The 18,746-nt window shown below is 42.8% G+C and overlaps 2 protein-coding genes across 13 annotated transcripts in view; one reads left to right on the top strand and one right to left on the bottom strand.

Annotated features, from left to right (window-relative positions):
- Prox2 (prospero homeobox 2) overlaps nt 1-3,041 on the top strand; it is a 25,076-nt gene extending 22,035 nt beyond the window's left edge. For 4 of the 8 annotated variants that reach the window (XM_006516278.4, XM_011244187.3, XM_030246952.1 and 1 more), the window contains 2 exons: nt 747-941; nt 1,297-3,041. In XM_006516278.4, the coding sequence (XP_006516341.1) occupies nt 747-941; nt 1,297-1,482 (381 nt within the window). In that variant the 3' untranslated portion in view covers nt 1,483-3,041. The remainder of the gene's footprint in view (nt 1-746; nt 942-1,296) is intronic. The other 4 variants (NM_175198.5, NM_001361238.1, XM_006516281.4 and 1 more) reach the window with 3 other exon arrangements.
- Ylpm1 (YLP motif containing 1) overlaps nt 783-18,746 on the bottom strand; it is a 91,866-nt gene continuing 73,902 nt past the window's right edge. For 2 of the 5 annotated variants that reach the window (NM_178363.4, NM_001347421.1), the window contains one exon: nt 14,318-18,746. The gene's annotated coding sequence lies outside the window, so the exon portion shown is untranslated. Of the gene's footprint in view, nt 1,383-2,104 lie in introns of those variants that run through there. The other 3 variants (XR_003950068.1, XM_006516100.4, XR_003950069.1) reach the window with 3 other exon arrangements.

Here is an 18,746-nt window from a genome sequence, read left to right as displayed (position 1 = left end):
GCCCCGGGGGGGGGGGGGGGAGGGAGGGAGAGAGAGAGAGAAAGAGAGAGAGAAGAGGAGAGGTGGGGGTAAGGAAATACATTAAATGTAAGGGGCTAAGGCTGTAACTCAGTGGCACAGCACGTGTCTAGTGTGCACAGAGACATGGGTTTGATCCCTACTCAAAATATAAGACATCATCAAACTTACATCCGACTGCTGTGTCTCAGAACTGAGTGGAAATAAATACAGATTATGTGCAACTGTAAGGAAAATCAAACAATGTTAGAACCAAAACCCTGCATGCATCTACAGGCAGTTTCTGAAATCCACTACTCTAGGTTGTGAGGTAAGGGCACTTAATACTTTGGGCATACCTCAGACCCATCTCTGTGATTCCCACAGTAAATACTGATTCACATTTCCATTCGTTCTGAAACTCCAGTTGTCAGGGGACTGCTCCCTGGCCCACATCCTTACCACACCCCTTGGCCAGTTACCCCTCCGGGCTGTAAGTCATGCTTAGACATATGGACAAAAGCCTAAAAGTCTTTTATAGACATAACATCTTATTTTCCAGTAAACACCGGATTTTGTAGTCTAACTGCATGGGATTGGCCAGTACCTGTGGTTTTCTTTTTCTGAAGGAAAAATGGTTAGTGCTTGAGCCAATTTACATCAATCTCACACTGAAGTGGGCACTGACAGTTCTGACACCGAGCACCTCGCAGCAAATGTCTGACTTGATGGACCATTTGTTCACACAGTTCAACCGCTGCATCACCTCCCAGATGATCAAGTGGTTCAGCAACTTCCGTGAATTTTATTACATCCAGATGGAAAAGTATGCCCGGCAAGCACTTTCAGACGGTATCACGAACGCCCAAGCACTGGCTGTCCTCCGAGACTCGGAGCTTTTCCGAGTTCTCAATACACACTATAACAAGGGGAATGACTTTGAGGTAAGACATGCACTGGGTCCCATGAGATCTAAGATGTGCATTCTCAGAATGGTTGGCCGATGGCAGTCGTAAGGTTGAGGACAGCCTTTCTCACAAGAGGTCTAAGGAAAAGAAAGCTCAACCCTCTCATTTCCCACACTCATTAAAACATACCCAGCTGGTAGAACCGACAAGTCCTGGAAGGCTCTAATACCCAAGACTGCTCTCTGGATGGTGTTTCACTAGGGAACAGGGTAGTCTTGGGCTGCAGAACCCAGGGCAGCGGGGCAGCAGGGCAGCAGGGCAACACCAGCCAATGGGCTCTCTATGGTGCCTCATTTCTTCCTTTTCTTGGGGGGTGTCTTTGGGGCTGCAGGTCCCAGACTGCTTCTTGGAGATTGCCGCCCTGACACTGAAGGAGTTCTTCAGGGCTGTCTTGGCAGGGAAAGATTCAGATCCTTCCTGGAAGAAACCCATTTACAAGGTTATCTCAAAACTCGACAGTGACGTCCCAGAGATGCTCAAATCACCCAGCTTCCTCCCGGGACTGTTCCCGAGTTAACATTGAACAGAATGAGGGCAAGTATGATGGCACAGGCCTGGGAGTCCAAGGTGAGAGGTGGAGGCAGGTGGATCAGGAACTTAGGGACAGCCTTGGCCACAAAGACAAAGATCAAACAAAATGAGTAGAACGGCCCAGGGTGGCTCAAGCTTTGTCATAAATGGCAGTTTAGCTGTAGTCACATCAAAGCACAAGAGGAACCCCTCCCATAGATGCAACTGCCGTTCTGAATACTCGTTTTCTTGTCCAGAATTATCAGAGACTTAACCTTAACCACAGTCCATCAGCTAAATCTAGCAGTGTGTTTGTAGACTATTGGGAAAGGAACACAAGTTTGCAATCAGAAGACTTAAAAGTCATTAAGTGCTGTGGCAGTGATAATTTCCTGGTATTCCTTTAACTCTGGAAGGAGATTCATAGCCAAGTGGTGGTGGTAAACAGGTTTAATCCCTGCACGGAGAGGCAGAGATAGGTGGATCTGTGAATTGGAGGCCAGCCTGGTCTACAAAGTGAGTTCCAGGACAGCCAGAGCTACACAGAGAAACCATGTCTCGGAAAACAAAAACAAACAAAACAAAACAAAAAATCAAAAAAGCCCCAAGAAATTTTGAAGTGTGGGTACCTCGTTGATTCTTACGCCAGGGCACAGGATCAGTCAGGACTATGAAGGAACCGATGGCTGTGTACGCTGGACTCATGCTGTCACTTGGGATCTCCAACAGGAAAAATCCATGCTAGCAGGGCACCCGTGGATTGGCACTGCCATCTGATCAGGTTGGCACTCAGGAGCGCTTCATCATCCAAGACGTTCACTGATGGCTTCGGCAAACTTCCTAAAGAACCTCGGTCGGCACTGCTGTGGCTTGCATCTGTCTGCTGGAACACTGGGTCTGCTAACAGTCCTAACAGTCCTACTTGACCTATATACTGGTGCCCCAACTGCCCATGCATACAAAAATATATATAAATAAAAAATGGAACTTCATAATGAGAAAGCCAGAGGGGCCTCGAGGACGATCTGGTCCACCTTGTTTAACCTGTGGAGGAAACTGAGACTAGCATACACTCTACAGGGCTCACAGGCCATGAATGGCAAGGGCTGGGACAAAGGCAGAGATTTTCCTACTTCAAAATGGTTACAGTCTATGATTGAATTTGCACAGATGAACAAATGACATCCAAGTTTTCCCCCTTGGGTCCAACACAGTTGTGACTGACGCTGAGCACCATTAGGCGAGGAACCCATATAGTGGAACAACTGTCTTCTAGTCAGAACCAAGCCTGTAAGCACTGCTGAAGGTGGGCAGGACGAAGTAGACTTCAGGTTTTACAGTGTTAAATGAGGGGCAACCGTGCCTACAGTAGCTCCCTTCCCTGCCTTCAACCTCCAACAAGCTCCACATCTAGCTCCTCTACCTTCATAACTTGATGGGTGGTGGTGTTGGCTATTGCTAGACATGTCAGACTACACCAATACAAACAAAGTCTTTCCTCTCAAGTTTCTGTTCAAATAGTGGAGAACAGTAACAAAACATAATTAAATCTAATCGATTACTTAAGGTTTTGGGGTGCTTGTTTTACTGGATACTAATCCTAGTGCCTAGTTCTATCACTGAACTCCATTCCCAGCTATGAATTGTGTATGTGTGGTCTTTTGAGACAGGGTCTATGTAGCCCTGGCTGTCTTGGAAATATGTAGAACTGGCTGTCCTCAAATTCCCAGAGATCTGCTTGTCTCTGCCTCCAGAGTGCTGGGATTAAGGTTATATGCCACCACACCCAGGGCAAGTCTTATTTTAAATGCCCCTCAATATACCTAATTATATACAAGTATTTCTCTAATTTGTTACTATGCTCACAAGGCCCCCTTTCATCAAAACCAAGGAATTTGCCAAGCCTAAGTTTTGAGTATTCACAAGCAGAGTAGCCTGTGCAAGGGCATCAGTTGTTTGGGAACAAGGTAACTCTCCAGAGCAATGTTACACAGCTAGTGGGACAGTCATAGGAACAACTCCACAGATCCATATGACTGTCCCGTCTCAAACCTGAGGGCTGTGAACTTTATCCTGAATGCTAATTAGATGGGAAAAAAAGTGCTAGCTCAAATTGAAAACATTTGTATACTGCAGCCATGCCAGGAAGCATTCTCTAACCACTGAGCTCGACACAGAAGAATGTATAAATATGTGTGCCCTGCCAGTTGAAGAATTCTGTCTTATTCCAGTTTCCTGTGTCTACCAAGTACGCTTTTGTCAGTGTTGGGAACTTATTGTGAGCATGAGTGGAGCCAGTTATGTTCCTTCAGAAGTCACAACGCTGCCAAAGGTCTGGTCAATTTTTCCATTAAGGTATATGTGAGTGCCAGATCTCTCTCCAGTCAGACATACTCAAGTACTGTATAATGCTATACTCCTTCAGTGGCAGACAATAGTCATAGGCTAGGGTAGGCTCAATCACCTATCAAAAGCAGGCAGTTCTCTGATGGTCTCCTGTAGAGCAGATACACTAGGAACTTTTTGTTGAGGCAAGTCTGTCTAGGTAACCCTAACTGCCTAGAATGAACCATATAAAGCAAGCTGGCCTAAGATAAGCAGGGATTCTTCTACCTCCCCAGGGCAGGATTACAGGCACGCAGCACCCAGCCGAAGATACCTTCCAAGTGCTGGGATTAAAGATGTGCAACACCAGGCCCCTCTTGGAGGTCTATTTTAAACTAGTCTCAGGGATGGGGATTTAGTTCAGTTGGAGTGCTTGTCTAGCCTGCTCAAGGCCCTGGGTTCTAGCTCCACATAACCCTAGTGTGGTGGCACAAAGCTGGAAATTCAAGCATGTGGGAGGTCAGAGGATTATAAACTCAAGGCCACTCTTGAGTTCGAGACAAGTCTGGGCAAGTTCCAGACTGGCTTAGGCTATATAAGATCTTATCTCAAAAATAGAATCCAACTAACTGAAATTTCACTGGTTTCCCGAGTAGTTATCTTCTCTCTCCACTATCTGTCTGTCTGTCTGCCTGCCTACCAGCCTTCCTTCCTTCCTATCTATCTACCTATAGTATGAATTTTCATAATTATCCACTCTAGTCCCCATCCCCTTTTGAGGTGCAAGAACTGGTTCTGTAAAGTAGCTTAAAGTTTCATGATATGTACATCCCCAAATGAAACTCAAAATCTTTTGATGGATTCATACAAGCTGTAAAGTATTTGCATAGACCTCACATGTTGCAACATTTCTCAACACTGAGAAGTTAGGAACTCTGAGGACTATAGTGATGGGTTGGCGATAAAGAACACTCTACCAGGCTGACTGAATGATGTACACTCACGTTTGAAGTACTTTCTACTTCTCTCCTCCGTCCCTCTTTTTTGAGAGGAGTTTCAGCAGCTGAACCCAGGGAATCCATCATGTGTGCTAAGCACACACCCCACCACTGAGCTATTCTCTGAAGTTTCTAACTGCCTTTAGATTAGTGCTTAGGGAAAAGCTTACAATATAGCAAACATGGTATTTCTCACAATATTCTCAGTCTGATATACAGTAAGTTACAGGCACTAATACAAAGAGCTTCTGTGTCCTACATTAGTAACTAGTAATACACACCACAGTCTTAGTTTCTTTTGCTGTAATACCCTCACAAAGCAATGTAAGAAAGAAAGGATTTATTCTGGCTCACAATACAAGGGTATAGTTCATCATCACTAAAGTCAAGGCAGCAGGACATACCTCATTTATGATTGGAAGCAGAGAACAATGGACGCTAATACCCGGCTGTTTCTCCATTTAACAGTCCTGGGATCCCTGCCCAGAGATGGGTGCAGTCCAAACTAAGATGGACCTTCACAGACATTCACAGAGGCTAACTTTAATCTAGATAACTTCTCACATGTCTGCCCAAGGATGGGTCTCCTAGGTGATTCTGGGTCTAATCAAGTTGACCACCAAGACCAAGGATCATAATCCCTGCAGTAAACCTGCACCTGACACATATCTATAAAATGTTCACCTATAGAAGTTGATTCATTACAAAGTATTTTCCAGGGTTAGACAATTTCTATATTAGATGATACTGACCTGAAGAGAATAAGCAAGTGCTTAGGACAGTTGTTCTCAACTTGTGGGTTGTGGCCCCTTTGGGAGGAGGGGAGTGTCAAATGACCCTTTCACAGGGATCTTTCTAAGACCACCGTGCATATCAGATACTTATGATTCATAACAGGAGCAAAATTACAGTTATGAAGTAGCAATGAAAATAGTTTTATGCCAGGCGTGGTGGCACAGGCCTTTAATCCCAGCACTCGGGAGGCAGAGGCAGGCAGATTTCTGAGTTTGAGGCCAGCCTGGTCTACAAAGTGAGTCCCAGGACAGCCAGGGCTACACAGAGAAACCCTGTCTCGAAAAACCACACACACACACACACACACACACACACAATAGTTTTATGGCTGGGGGGTCACCACAAGATGGATAACTGTATTCAAGGATTACAGCATTAGAAAGGTTGAGAACCACTGGTCTAGACATTGAAAGCAGAAGGGAAACACCCACTAGGGAAACACAAGAGGTAGATTGCCCCAAACAGCACAGGCTTTACAGGACCACCTACTTGTAGTCTGGTTTCTCTTGGACCAAGTCTTCACTATCTGGCTTCTTGATGCCTACAACTGTTTTTTACCATGTCTAAATGCTTTTTACTCTCAGATACCAGTTCTTTCTCTTGGAACGTGTTTTCTCCCTGTTTCCTGGCCTCCGTGGTTCACCCTCTTTCACCTTATGCAAGAACACCATCTCTCCCTGCCAGTTGCTCCACTCCTCAGGCAGGGGTGACCTAATGCCATTCCAGCATCTTTCCTAAGAAGCCTGTGCCCAGGGACCTCCCAGCTATGGCCCTGTGTGGGTTACCTTCTGTTCTGGCCTCAGCTTTGCCATTTTTAAAGAGCACCTATCTCCTAGTACTGTCCTAGGTTTGGGGAAGAGAGTACATGTGAGATGTTTAGCACTCCTGGTGCATGGTATGTTCCCTGGCAATGTTAGCCGTGTGCAGCTGTCAAACTGAGCAAAGACATCCAGTGGGAAAGACTTGAGAGAATGACTATGTGGCACTATTGATAAGACATACTTGGATCTCAGTTTTAGCAACTATGAGATTGAACATATACTAATGTGTTCTATGCAGAACACAATTTGGCTTTGAACAGAAGTTAATACATTGTGAGGAAGACTTTAGTGAAGAAGCTCCACTAACGCCATGCACTGTAGACTTTGAATGTCTTTGCTTTTCCTTAGGACACGCCTATGCTGCTGTGCTTGGCATGCTGTTTGCTAGTTTATTTCTAAAGCTTGCTTTTATAGGGCAATAGACTCCATTTCTGACATCCTTCTAATCATAGGTAATTAGTCTATTTCTACAATTATATAATTTTCTATCTTTAACAGATCCATTGAATAGACTGTTTTTAACTTGAATATTTTCCTAATTAACTTCTGTAGGTTTTCTTTTTTTTTTTTTTTTTGGTTTTCAAGACACGGTTTCTCTGTGTAGCCCTGGCTGTCCTGGCTCACTCTGTAGACCAGGCTGGCCTCGAACTCAGAAATCTGCCTGCCTCTGCCTCTTAAGTGCTGGGATTAAAGGCGTGCGGTACCCCCGGCCGGCAACTTCTGTATGTTTTCAAAGCAAGTATACAGTTTCACTTATAACAAGAAGTTGAGTCTTTTTTTTCCTTCTCTTTTCTTTGAGACAGGGTCTCACCAGTGAAGGCCTAGATGACTAGAAACTTGTTTTGTTTTTGGAGACAGGGTCTCTTTATGTAGTCCTTACTGGCCTGGCTGGTTTCAAACTCAGAGATCCTTCTGCCTCAGCTTTCCTAGCACTGGGAATACAGTTGTGTGCCACCACACTCAGCTAACGGGAGACATTTTAATCTTGGTTTTATGTGTTTGTCCTAAGCCTGTTTCTCCCAGTATGTTCTTTTGTGGCATGAAGTATCTTTGGAAACTAACTCTCTGAGGCTAGGTGAATTGTAAACATTTCTAAATTTCTATTCTATTCTATTCTATTCTATTCTATTCTATTCTATTCTATTCTATTCTATTCTATTCTATTCTATTCTATTTCTATTCTTCCCTCCCTTCCTTCCCCCCTTTCTTTTCTTCCTCCCTTCCTCCCTCCCTCCCATTCCCTCAATTCTTTCCCCACTCCTTCCCTACTCCTTCCTTTCTGGTTGAAACTGGATCTCATATCGCCTGAACCAGCCACAAATTTACTATGTACTAGAGCTGGCCTTCAACTCCATGTCTTCCAGTATTGGCCTCTCATGTACTGAGATTGTAGGCAAAACACACACATATAGCTTATCTTCTACATTTGGAATTTGTGGTGTTCTTCCAACAGATCTGGGACATCAGCAATTGTTTTTAATGAATGAATTGTAACCTGGAGACAAACAAACAGAACCCTCTTTAAGGTCTCAAGGTCAACCACAGTTGAGTACTACCTTGGGATCTTTAAAAAAACTGCCAATGGGCCAGGCATGGTAACGTAAACCTACAGTCCTAGTCCTCTGGGACTGAGGTGCGATGGCTGTGAATTTGAGGCCAGCCTGAACTGCAAAGTTAAATTCTTAACAAAACAAAACCCCACAACTACAACACTGAGGCTGAGGAATGGGCGTCTGCCACCCAGCCTGACACCACAGTCTGATCCTCAGAACCCACACGGTGGAGAACACTGATGCCTGCAAGCTGTCCTCTGACCTCACACATCCACTGTGGCATATCTGCGCCACATACACAATAAGTAAATATAAGATTATAAAGTTATTTTTTAAAATTACCAAAGGCCACATGTGTAATGCAAGGCAGTTAAGTTTAAGGCCGGCTGAGTCCACATTGAGACGATCTAAAAAAACAAACAAGTAAAAAAAAATAAAAATATCTGAGTCCTACCCTAAATTCTGATATGCAAATATGAGTTTTACCTAATCTTAGGAGTTTTAAATGTTCCCTGGGAGTTTGGAGGAAACCAAAACCAATTTCTTTCACATGACTTCACATAGCACACACTTCCTACATCACTATCCTTCCAAATATGTACACACAATGAAAGGGGTAAACGTAGTTAAGTTTACTGACTCTAAGAAAGCATCCCACCATGACCTAATGGATTCTCAACCCTGAATCTTCATTTATCAGTAACTTTCCAACTAACAGCAAGACCGGTAGAGAGAAAATTCTCAGGTCATGTTCTCTTAATAAAAAGTTTAGTAATGAGCTGGGCAGTGGTGGCGCACACCTTTAATTCCAGCACTAGGGAGAAAGAGGCAAGCAGGTCTCTGTGAGTTCGAGGTCAGCCTGCTCTACAGAGAGTTCCTGGACAGCCAGAGGCACACAAAAAGACTGTCTCGTAATAAAAAAGGTTCCATGCCTAACTAAATGAATAGTTCTCATGTAAAGTATTCCAGTATTCACTACATGAGGTAGAAAGTGCCTAGAGGCAGTCCCATTTTAAAGCCATTCGATGCCTATTTTAAAAACTTAATTTTGAACTAGAACCTATTCTGTTTACATATATATGTGTGTGTATATATATATGTATATATACATATATATACATTTTTTTAAAAAAAGATTTATTTTATTTATTATATGTAAGTACACTGTAGCTGTCTTTAGACGCCAGAAGAGGGACTCAGGTCTTGTTACAGATGGTTGTGAGCCACCATGTGGTTGCTGGGATTTGAACTCAGGACCTCCAGAAGAGCAGTCAGTGCTCTTAACTGCTGAGCCATCTCTCCAGGCCCTGTTTACCTATATTAATTCCAAACATATATTAAACCTTAGATTTAAATAAGGGTATCTTAAAAACTGGCTTTTTTTTGTTTTTCGTTTGTTTTGAGACAAGGTCTTACTGTGTAGTACTGGCTGGCCTGGAACTTACTCATGTCCATGAGGTATACCCTGAACTCAGAGATCAGAGTGCTAGACTAACAGGGAACATCACCATGTCTAGCTGTACCTGTACTTTTAACTTATGTGCATTTGTAAGTGTGGGCTTGTGCATGAGTGCAGTGCCTGGAGAAGACCAGGCGTTGCATCTTCTGCAGCTGTAGCTCAGGGGAGCTAAGAACTGCCGGGTGCTGGAACTCAACCCGTTCCTCTGCAAGAGCACCAGACACTTTTCCATGACGACTCATGGCTTGAGCCCCAAACTGGCATTCCAAAATGTCAAGAGTGCTGGGATGGTGAGAGAACCTGGCGAATAAATGTGCTTGCTGCCAAGTCTGACGACTTCATTTTGGCTCCTAGGATCCATGGAAGAACAACAGATTCCTGAGCAGGTTTACACAAGGATGAAAGGGGTGTTCGAAGCTAACTATCGACCACCAAAAAATAAATAGGTGCCATTGTAGGGTAAAAATCCATTAAAAAAATGTATCTCAAACATTGTTAATTTTCAATTTCTAAAACAGTAATTACTAGGAATAAGTAAAAGAGAAATTATTTCCCCATGGCCCAGGGTTTAGAGTCTTCTCGACTTTCACTGGAAAAATGAGAGCATATGCACATAAGGAGCACCTGCAAGGATGTGAGATGATGCAACAGGAGGGCAGAGACTCAGTGGGGGGAAATGTGTGTGTGTGTGTGTGTGTGTGCGTGCGTGTGCGTGTCCGTGCAATGGCACACACCTTTACCTTTAATCCTGAAAGGAAGGCAGAGGCAGGCAGCTCTCTGTGAGTCTGAGGCCAGCCTGGTCAACACAGTGAGTTTGAGGACAGCCAGGCCCACAGTGAGACCCTCTCTCAAAAAACAAACAAACAAACAAACAAACAAACAAAAATCTGAATGCATACACAGGAATTTATGTGCATCCAAGATAGTGATGTACAGAAAGTGTGAGGGCTCTCACAAATGTTAAACAGACTATATATTTAATGTACCTGTCTGTACATTTGTACAAACAAGAACATATGGAAAACCAACCTTCAAATGAAATGGCATCACTAAATACTTCCTAAAGGGGGATGGTGAGTGTTGATAAGTTTTGGCTGTAATATTTAACCTTAATAATGAAAATAAATTCATATATTGTGTCTGGAATAAATACATCAATTTAAAACAAGAGAGAGATAATGCCCAATACTCTTAAGAAACATCAAATTATACCTACCTTGATGGTAACAGGCGCTGAGAAAGCAGCTTTCATGGCACTCATCTTTCTCCAGTGGCAACAGAAAGCATGTTTACAGCAGGCATTCTGGTCAAATTCACCAGCTCAGCACAGCCGCTCAGCTGCTGGCTCCACTGAACCCAAGGGCAGGCTCGCTGGTTCCTTTTTCTGTGTAAACGGCTCATGTCTACCTTCAGGAGCCGGGGAAGGGGAAGCCCACTGCAAATTCACTGAGTGTATTGTATTGCCTTGCTCAGGGAAAACAACTGCCTTTCCAAAATATCAGATACAAAGTGATCATACATTTATATATGCAACTTAATCACATAAGCCTTCCTAACAATGCCTTTCAGAATTATTACCAGCCCTCAGGATATACATCAGAAGCCCTCAGATTATGGCAGGTAGTTTGTAACCTCCAAATGTAGCTTCTAGTAGTCTCCGCAGTATTTTGTAAAAACCACTTCACATAAAAATCCAGATTTCCAATTACCTTTATCAGGGAATGCTGGTACTTTCCTTGAAGGCAGTTACCATTCCATGGGTCAGGCACTTTGTAGCAGTCCCGTCCTCACCAAGCTCTCTTCCCTCCCGGCTACCCCGCATCACTGTACTTTAGGTATACACAGTAAAAAGACAATACTTGCCTTTGTAACTCTCCCCAGGGGGAAAAGTAAGGCAGTCTATATATACTGTTTCAACGGGGGGAGGGGGAGCATTTTTCCATGAGAATATTCCTATATGGCTAATTTGAAAACTATCCTGTTGTATTGGCCAAGCCTCTTATTTGTATTAGCTTCCTCTGCTCTGAAGACATTTGAATTCGTGATGCCTGGTTTATATAACATATGAGTGGGTATGCAATCAGTGGCAAGACACAGCCAATGAAAAGGCAAGCACAAAACCTGGCTGTGTAAACTGCACATATGGTGACCTACATGAACGTTTACCATATTTAAATTTTCTAGGTACCAGTGTAAGCGTCAACTGTAAAGAATAGAGACCAGATCTGAGGCCAATACCAGAACAGAGGAGGAGTAAAAGTTCCTCCCTTCTAAGAGTTTGTTCTTAGGACTCAGAGAAGATGCAAATGACAAGTGTCCAGCTACTCAACTTATAAAGGCAAGCCAAAGGCAGAGGCAGGCGGATTTCTGAGTTCGAGGCCAGCCTGGTCTACAGAGTGAGTTCCAGGACAGCCAGGGCTATACAGAGAAGCCCTGCCTTAAAAAACAAAACAAAACAAAACAAAACACCAAAGCCCAAAAACCAAAGCCAAGCCAACAAAGACAGGGGTACAAATCCGTGAGAGCGTGGAGGAGGGCCAAGACGAGGATCAGCTTCAGGGAGGAGGGAACGTGTGGATCAGATAACTATACGTCATAAAGAGGGGACACAGGGAAGCCAGAGGGAATACTCAGGGAGCCGAGGCCCAGTGTCCCTGCAGTAAGCTTGGAGGACGCTGGAGCCAGTGCTGGGAGCCAGGCTGCTAGCAGACCACCATTTGAAGTGGATGACCTTGTCCTTAATTAGTAAGGTGCTTAATGGGGAATTACAAATTGAAGTAGATAAGATGCTGATTACTAGAGGTAAAGAAACAGGCACTGCCAGGCGGTGGTGGTCCATGCCTTTAGGCTCAGCACTGGGGAGCTGAGGCAGGCAGAGCTCTATGAGCTTGACGCCAGCCTGAAACACACACACACACACACACACACACACACACACACACACACACACACACACACAGAAAAAGGAAAAAAAAAAGAAGAAAAATCATGATTAATCATGATCTCCCCTACCCTGAGAGAAAACTCCATTATTTTTGCACCATAACAACATTTAAGATGATTAATTTTTAAGCTGTGAGGAAAAAGAAAAATATCAAACACAGTAATTTTTATGGGCGATCCTAGGTGTATAACCGCCCTGTGACTGTTGAGAATTCAGGAAGATATTTTAAATGTATGGTGTTGTTCCTCAAAGAGAAACTTACAGGATGTATTTTAGGTTCATACAGTTTAGTTACACACACAATAGTAGAGAATTTACCATCCTAATATGGTTTTAAAGCCTTCATGAGCCGGGCGGTGGTGGCACACGCCTTTAATCCTAGCACTTGGGAGGCAGAGGCAGGTGAATTTCTGAGTTCGAGGCCAGCCTGGTCTACAAAGTGAGTTCCAGGACAGCCAGGACTACAGAGAAACCCTGTCTCGAAAAACAAAAAAAAAGAAAAAGAAAAAAAAGCCTTCATGAAGGAATTGTCAAGAAAACCAAAGTGCTGAGTTATAGACCAGGAAACCCAAACTCCAGTCTGTTCCTCACTGTACGAAATTAATGAAGTTCTTTTGTTCTTGTTTAGCTCACATTTAAATAAAAACTAAGAATAAAAATAAAGGCAGACGGGGTGGGGTACTAGAATGAGCCCAAAGCCCCCCCCCATCTGTTAAATGTCAAGGGTTTCAAAGGGGGCAGGCAGCCCTTGAGTCAGATGAGCTAAGTCACTTACAACTCACCTTCCAAAGCAAAGTTCTTGTTGCTAAAATACTGAGATTCTCATGTTAAAAACAATCTAAAGTCAAATAAATGGCGGTTAAGTGCTTACACTCAGCCCACCCCAAGAAACACTGTGGAAGAAGGGTGGAAAGGATGTAAGTGAGGGACGGGTCAGAACGCTGGGAGATGCTGTCTTCGAAGCACACAGCCAGTGCACTCCTAACTCAACAGCCACTATGGTCACCTGCACAATATCAAACCAAGACCACCCAACAGCATTAATTGAAATCGATGCGTTAAAACAAAACCAACCAACCAACCAACCAACCAACCAACCAACCAACCAACCAACCACCAAAAAACCCAGCAACAAAAAAGGAGAGGACATGAAGGTGAGGTGGGAATGTGTATGTTTAAGAGTCACTGTACACACATGGGGAATTATTAGAGAATAAAAGATGTCTATAGAGCCAAGCTGGCTTTGGGCTCCTGGTCTTTCTGACTACAACTCCTAAGTGCTGAGATTACAGCATGTGCCACTATGTCCAGACAGCGTTCTAGAAAATCGGGCAAGCCAAGATTCAAATCCGTCCACAGTCACAATTTTCACTGGTGGAGAGTGAATTTCACAATTGGTCGGAGAGTGCTGCCCTCTTCTGACCATAACTACCATGGTATCAAAGCACTATAACAAGCAACCTCTCTGCCTCGGGACTCATGTGTCAATTCTACATGATGTTGTGATTCCTGTATGTATACAAGAAGCATTCCACTATTTATTCTCTCTACAAACATATAAGCTACATATGGAGCTAAATGCTTCGAAAGGATTAAGCATGAGAGAACACTCAACCAATTTTATGGAATGAGATGTTGCCCCGCTCTGGCAGAGCAACTAAAATAACCAAGTGTTTAATTTGTGGTAGTCTTTGCAACAATTCTGCCAACCACATAAAGGCACCCAAAGTATTCTGCTGATTCTCGAGCAAGGTGAAAGAGGCATTACTGACCCTCTGGAGGTTCCATTTCTTCCTCATGGAGGCATGAAGTACTAAGAAAAGAGGAAGAGGGAGGGAGGGAGGGAAGGAGGGCAGGGAGAATATTTCTCGAACATTCTTCTAATTAGGAAGTAGACCTGAGTGGGATTTGAAGTGACAGTGGAATGGACTGTTCCTATTCCCCAAGTAAGAAAGATTTTCTTTTATTACTATCTATGCTTTACGCTCAGAAACAAGGTTATGGATATCTGGGAGAACATTCAAGTTTCTTAAGTGGAAGACTCAGTTAAGCTTTACCTACATCGTAAAGCATTAAGTTCTCAGGTGCCCTGTGGCATGCATCCAGAGCGCGATCCATCACTGCAGAGCACCACCATCTTCCTTCCAGACTTTCAGCAACAGGCTGCATAACTGACATCGGTCCACGCCTTGAGGTACAGGTCCCATGGACAGCAGCTAGGAGTCTCAACTCTCAAGTCATGTATGGATCAGGGAGGCATGAGTCTCTGATCATTCAGGTCCCCGTTTTGTCACAATTCAATCATGAAGGGTTTTCTAGGGAAGCAAGTCTGTCGTTGTCACCTCCTTAAAGTCGTGGTCTCTTGATAGCAGTCTACCACTGTGCTATGCTGTGTGGAGTGTTACAGTTTGAGGACATCTGTGCAAAGGATGCCACTGGTATTGTTTCTTCATTGCTGGAAATTAGGTAGGTGTAGGAAGGCAGATTGAGTGCAAAGAAACTTCACAATTTAGAGCAGCAAAAGACAGGAAAAGTACCAAACAATTGAGACCTGGTAAGTAAATTTTCATAATCATGTCGATTATATGATACAGCCACAAGAGAGAATGGGATCTAAGGCTAGTCATCATTAAATTGATTAACAGATATACATGACAATTTGAAAAAGCCTCAAAGGAACTAGGCCAATGACAAAAGGTTCCACCAATCCCAAAGGACTATGTAATGTATTTTACATGTGTAATATTCTTTAAATGACGAGAGTATACAAATGGAAAACAGAATGGTGGCTGTCTAAAATCAAATGTGCAAGGGGCTTTAGGGGTGACTTCTCAAACCAGCAAGTGCTGAGACTTGTGTAACATCTCTATCATGTGCTCAATGCCACAAAAACAATAGTGATTTAGTTGAAACCATTTCTGAAAGTTTTCCGAAAATACCCTTTAATAATAAGACGTTAACTTTGGGAAACTAAAGGGAGATAACAGAAATATTTTATGTATGATTTGAATGGCCACTAAACCTCACTCTTAAAAGGAAAACAAAGTAGTCCATAAAGACCGCTGACAAAGTGACTACTTAGCCAACCCACAGAATTTTCTTAAAAAGCATAAAATTAGCTTTTAATGTTGGCTCTAGGTGCAGTGGGAAGCTGGGGGAGGGGGGCAGGTGACAGTGTTTATGACATTCCTGACCATTTCCAATTTTACACCATATGAGCGGGACACATTCTCATAAGCACCGTGGTGTTTTTCATGTTATCTGTGCTCATGCCCACGGTCTGGCGATTCCATCCTGTCATGACTCCTGCTTTGCTCTTGAGCCCCTCAAGCTTCCACGCTGGTCCTGAGGATAGGCCACCAGCTTCCTACAGATGCTTTCAACTCTTCCACCTCCTCACACCCTGCACTGTTTCCATGGCTCAGCTCAATCTATAGCAGCTATACGGTGGCAGAACTCTCTTTAGGACAGCTGGGAAGTAAGAGTTTCAGAAGCATCCGAGAAAAAGTTAAGTAATTTACTACTGATTTGCTTTTTGTTTTGTTTCTGTTTTCCAAGACAAGGCTTCTCTGTGGAGAGCAAGCTGTCCTTGAAAACACAGGGATCTACTTGTCTCTGCCAGGGATTAAAGGCCTGTATCATGCACGACTACTGATTTTTATCTTTTACTTTGTGGCTGGGTCCTATGACAGCAGCAGAGCATAATAGTCCAATTTTATCCTCAGAATAGTGAGGTGTGTTTTACTATGATCCGTATTAGGCAAAAAGGCATTTATAATTCCATTTTCATATCTACAGATGAAACTGGTGTTCAGAAAGTTAAGAGTCACTTGAGGTCACATAGGTTCTGAGAGAGGAACAGAGTTTGTATGACAATCTATCAATACAAAAACAAGGAATCATTCCCCTTCCTTAGCCTGCTTTAACACTTCAGCTAAAATTCTAAGATCTGCCAGTCTGCTCCTGAGAACTTGCTGCCTTTATAGTCCTAGCCCAGCTCTAGACGCCCATTAACAAATACCTGTAACTTGTGGTTACCAGGATAAAACATTTAACACAAACTCCAAGTGGCTCCAAACCAAGGAAACCCAAGTGGAAAACTATTAGTTCAATTTAAAATGTATAGTCAATACTCTGGATGGGGTCTTTGACTTGCTCTTTCTGCCATAAGTGAAATAAATCCAGCCAGATAAAAGAAACCACAACTAAAATGATTTAAATACAAATGCAAAATAATACCGGATTGCTTTCTGAAATAAGAAAGATAACAGTAATAAATCTGCAAACACACAGACTCTAGGTTTGTACTGTAACTAAGAAGAGTTGACTCACTACAAAATGTTTACCCAACCCAAAACTCCCCAAGATACCACTTGACCTTCTATTCTGTTGGTTTAGGTGATAATAAAAATTAGGATTTCTTAAGAGTTTCCTACTGGCCTTGTAGAATCAAGTATTAATTGGTTATCTTCCTTACTGCTTTCTGGTTCTTTTTTCTGACTCTCTGTAGATGAACCCACTTCTGAAAGCAGGCAGCTCTTGACTGTGGCTCCTCTAACTACTTTCTGAAAACTGCCACAGGCCATGGCTGACGATGCTGAGACCCATGATTCGTGGGTAACCAACACTCATCTCTCGGGTGTTTCAAATGCTACACAAAGGTTAAAGGTGAGGAACAAAGAGGCCTTCTTTTCTTCTCAAGCAGGAAAATAACTTTACAAGTCTTACTTTAGTAAGAAAAGATAAGTGTTAAATGAGTCTTTGTACAAACAATAGCTCTATTTGGCTATCTTACCATGTAACATTTTCCAGTATAATAAAGGTAGCTAAGATGGATCCATATGCAGAAATAGATTACAGTCCTTAGCCACCAAAATAGATTATTAAACATTACAAACAGTGCAAATCATTAAATTAAGCAAATTATACATTCAATATTAACTTGTTAATGAACCTAGTCTTTTAGGCATAAACATTCAGAATTTGAGGGAAAAGTACAGGAAGATGTTACGATTAGTGCCTTCAGTCTGAGAAGGTCATTACTGAACCCAAAGTAACACTCCTGAACTGCTAAGAAATATTAGCTCCAAGCACAGTATTTAATGTAGATTGAAAAACTAAAGATTTCCAACCATGACATAATGCTGAGGTCATCTGTTAACATGTTCCCAAGTTGTTGAGCTGGCTTGCCACCAAGAAATAGTGTTTGAGGAAGAAAGTTCATCTCTATCTGTGAAGACTGATAAAAAGCAAGCACCTCCTTTCTATACTTAAGGAAGAATGTTATCTGGATGTAAGCTCTGCTTCTGGGTTCTGAGTGGGATTATCCACAGGAGATGAAATTCTATGCTGAAGGCCAAGTTTTACAATAATGAGCAATCTGGCAAGAGCCTGAAAAGCTGGCCAGGCTCAAAGACTGCTTGCCAGAGGGCTGGAGACTTTTCATACTCCTTTACCATGATCCTGTCTTAGAAAGCAACGATTCAAGTTCAAAACAAGGCAACAACTTGAGTTCTATGGAATGTATCATTTCTGTTCACCTGTATTTAAAACCAGCTAAAGGGGGGGGGGGGAGAGGGAGGAAATCAAACAAGGTAGCACAAAGAGAAAGGAAGAATAAAGAGGTAACACCGTATTTCCCCCTCCTGAGGGGGGAGGGAGGGAGGGAGAGAGAGAGAGAGAGAGAGGGAGAGAGAGAGAGAGAGAGATGTCTCAGAAAATTGATGGATATTTAGACTTGATTCTGTTAGTCTTTAAGACACAAAGAAAGAGAACTCCATCTATAAAGTTGAATGTTTTGGTCATCACTGGACACTTTGCAATCATGGAGTTTTACAATGTGCTACCAAACAGCTGTGCTAATATTCAATAGTAAAGAGGTGGTTTGGGGGTGGTCAGCAAGCAGGACATACTGCATTTAATTAACAATAAAAATAAATGTAAGAAAATAAGAGAAAAGGGCCCATACTGTACAGCCTATGAATCTCATTGGCTTTATAGTGAAAGTTTATTGTTTTTTATCCAAGTACAATCAGCTACTTGTTACATACAGTAAAAAAACAAAACCAGCCACAAAGCAATGATGATAGTCTGTGACAGTATACAGTGGAGGAAACACTCTGTTGGAACCCTCCTGTGGATCCACACCTGACTTAGCACTTAAGCTAACCCTCCCTCCCCAAATTAGTTTAAAAAAAATATTAATAATGTCTTGCTTGGATATAGCAAGATTCTAAAATTTTGGGGGGGATACTGGAAAACGTTTAAAAATGAAAGTGGTAAAACAAAACAAAATTGAAACGTGGAGACACAAGAAGCTTCCAGACACAAGAAGCTTCCCGAGGGCTGAGCTTCAGGTCGCCTCACATCGAACCAC

This window comes from Mus musculus, chromosome 12 (assembly GCF_000001635.26).
Source record: "Mus musculus strain C57BL/6J chromosome 12, GRCm38.p6 C57BL/6J".
NCBI lineage: Eukaryota > Metazoa > Chordata > Mammalia > Rodentia > Muridae > Mus > Mus musculus.
This window is presented reverse-complemented; position numbering and strand designations above follow the sequence as displayed.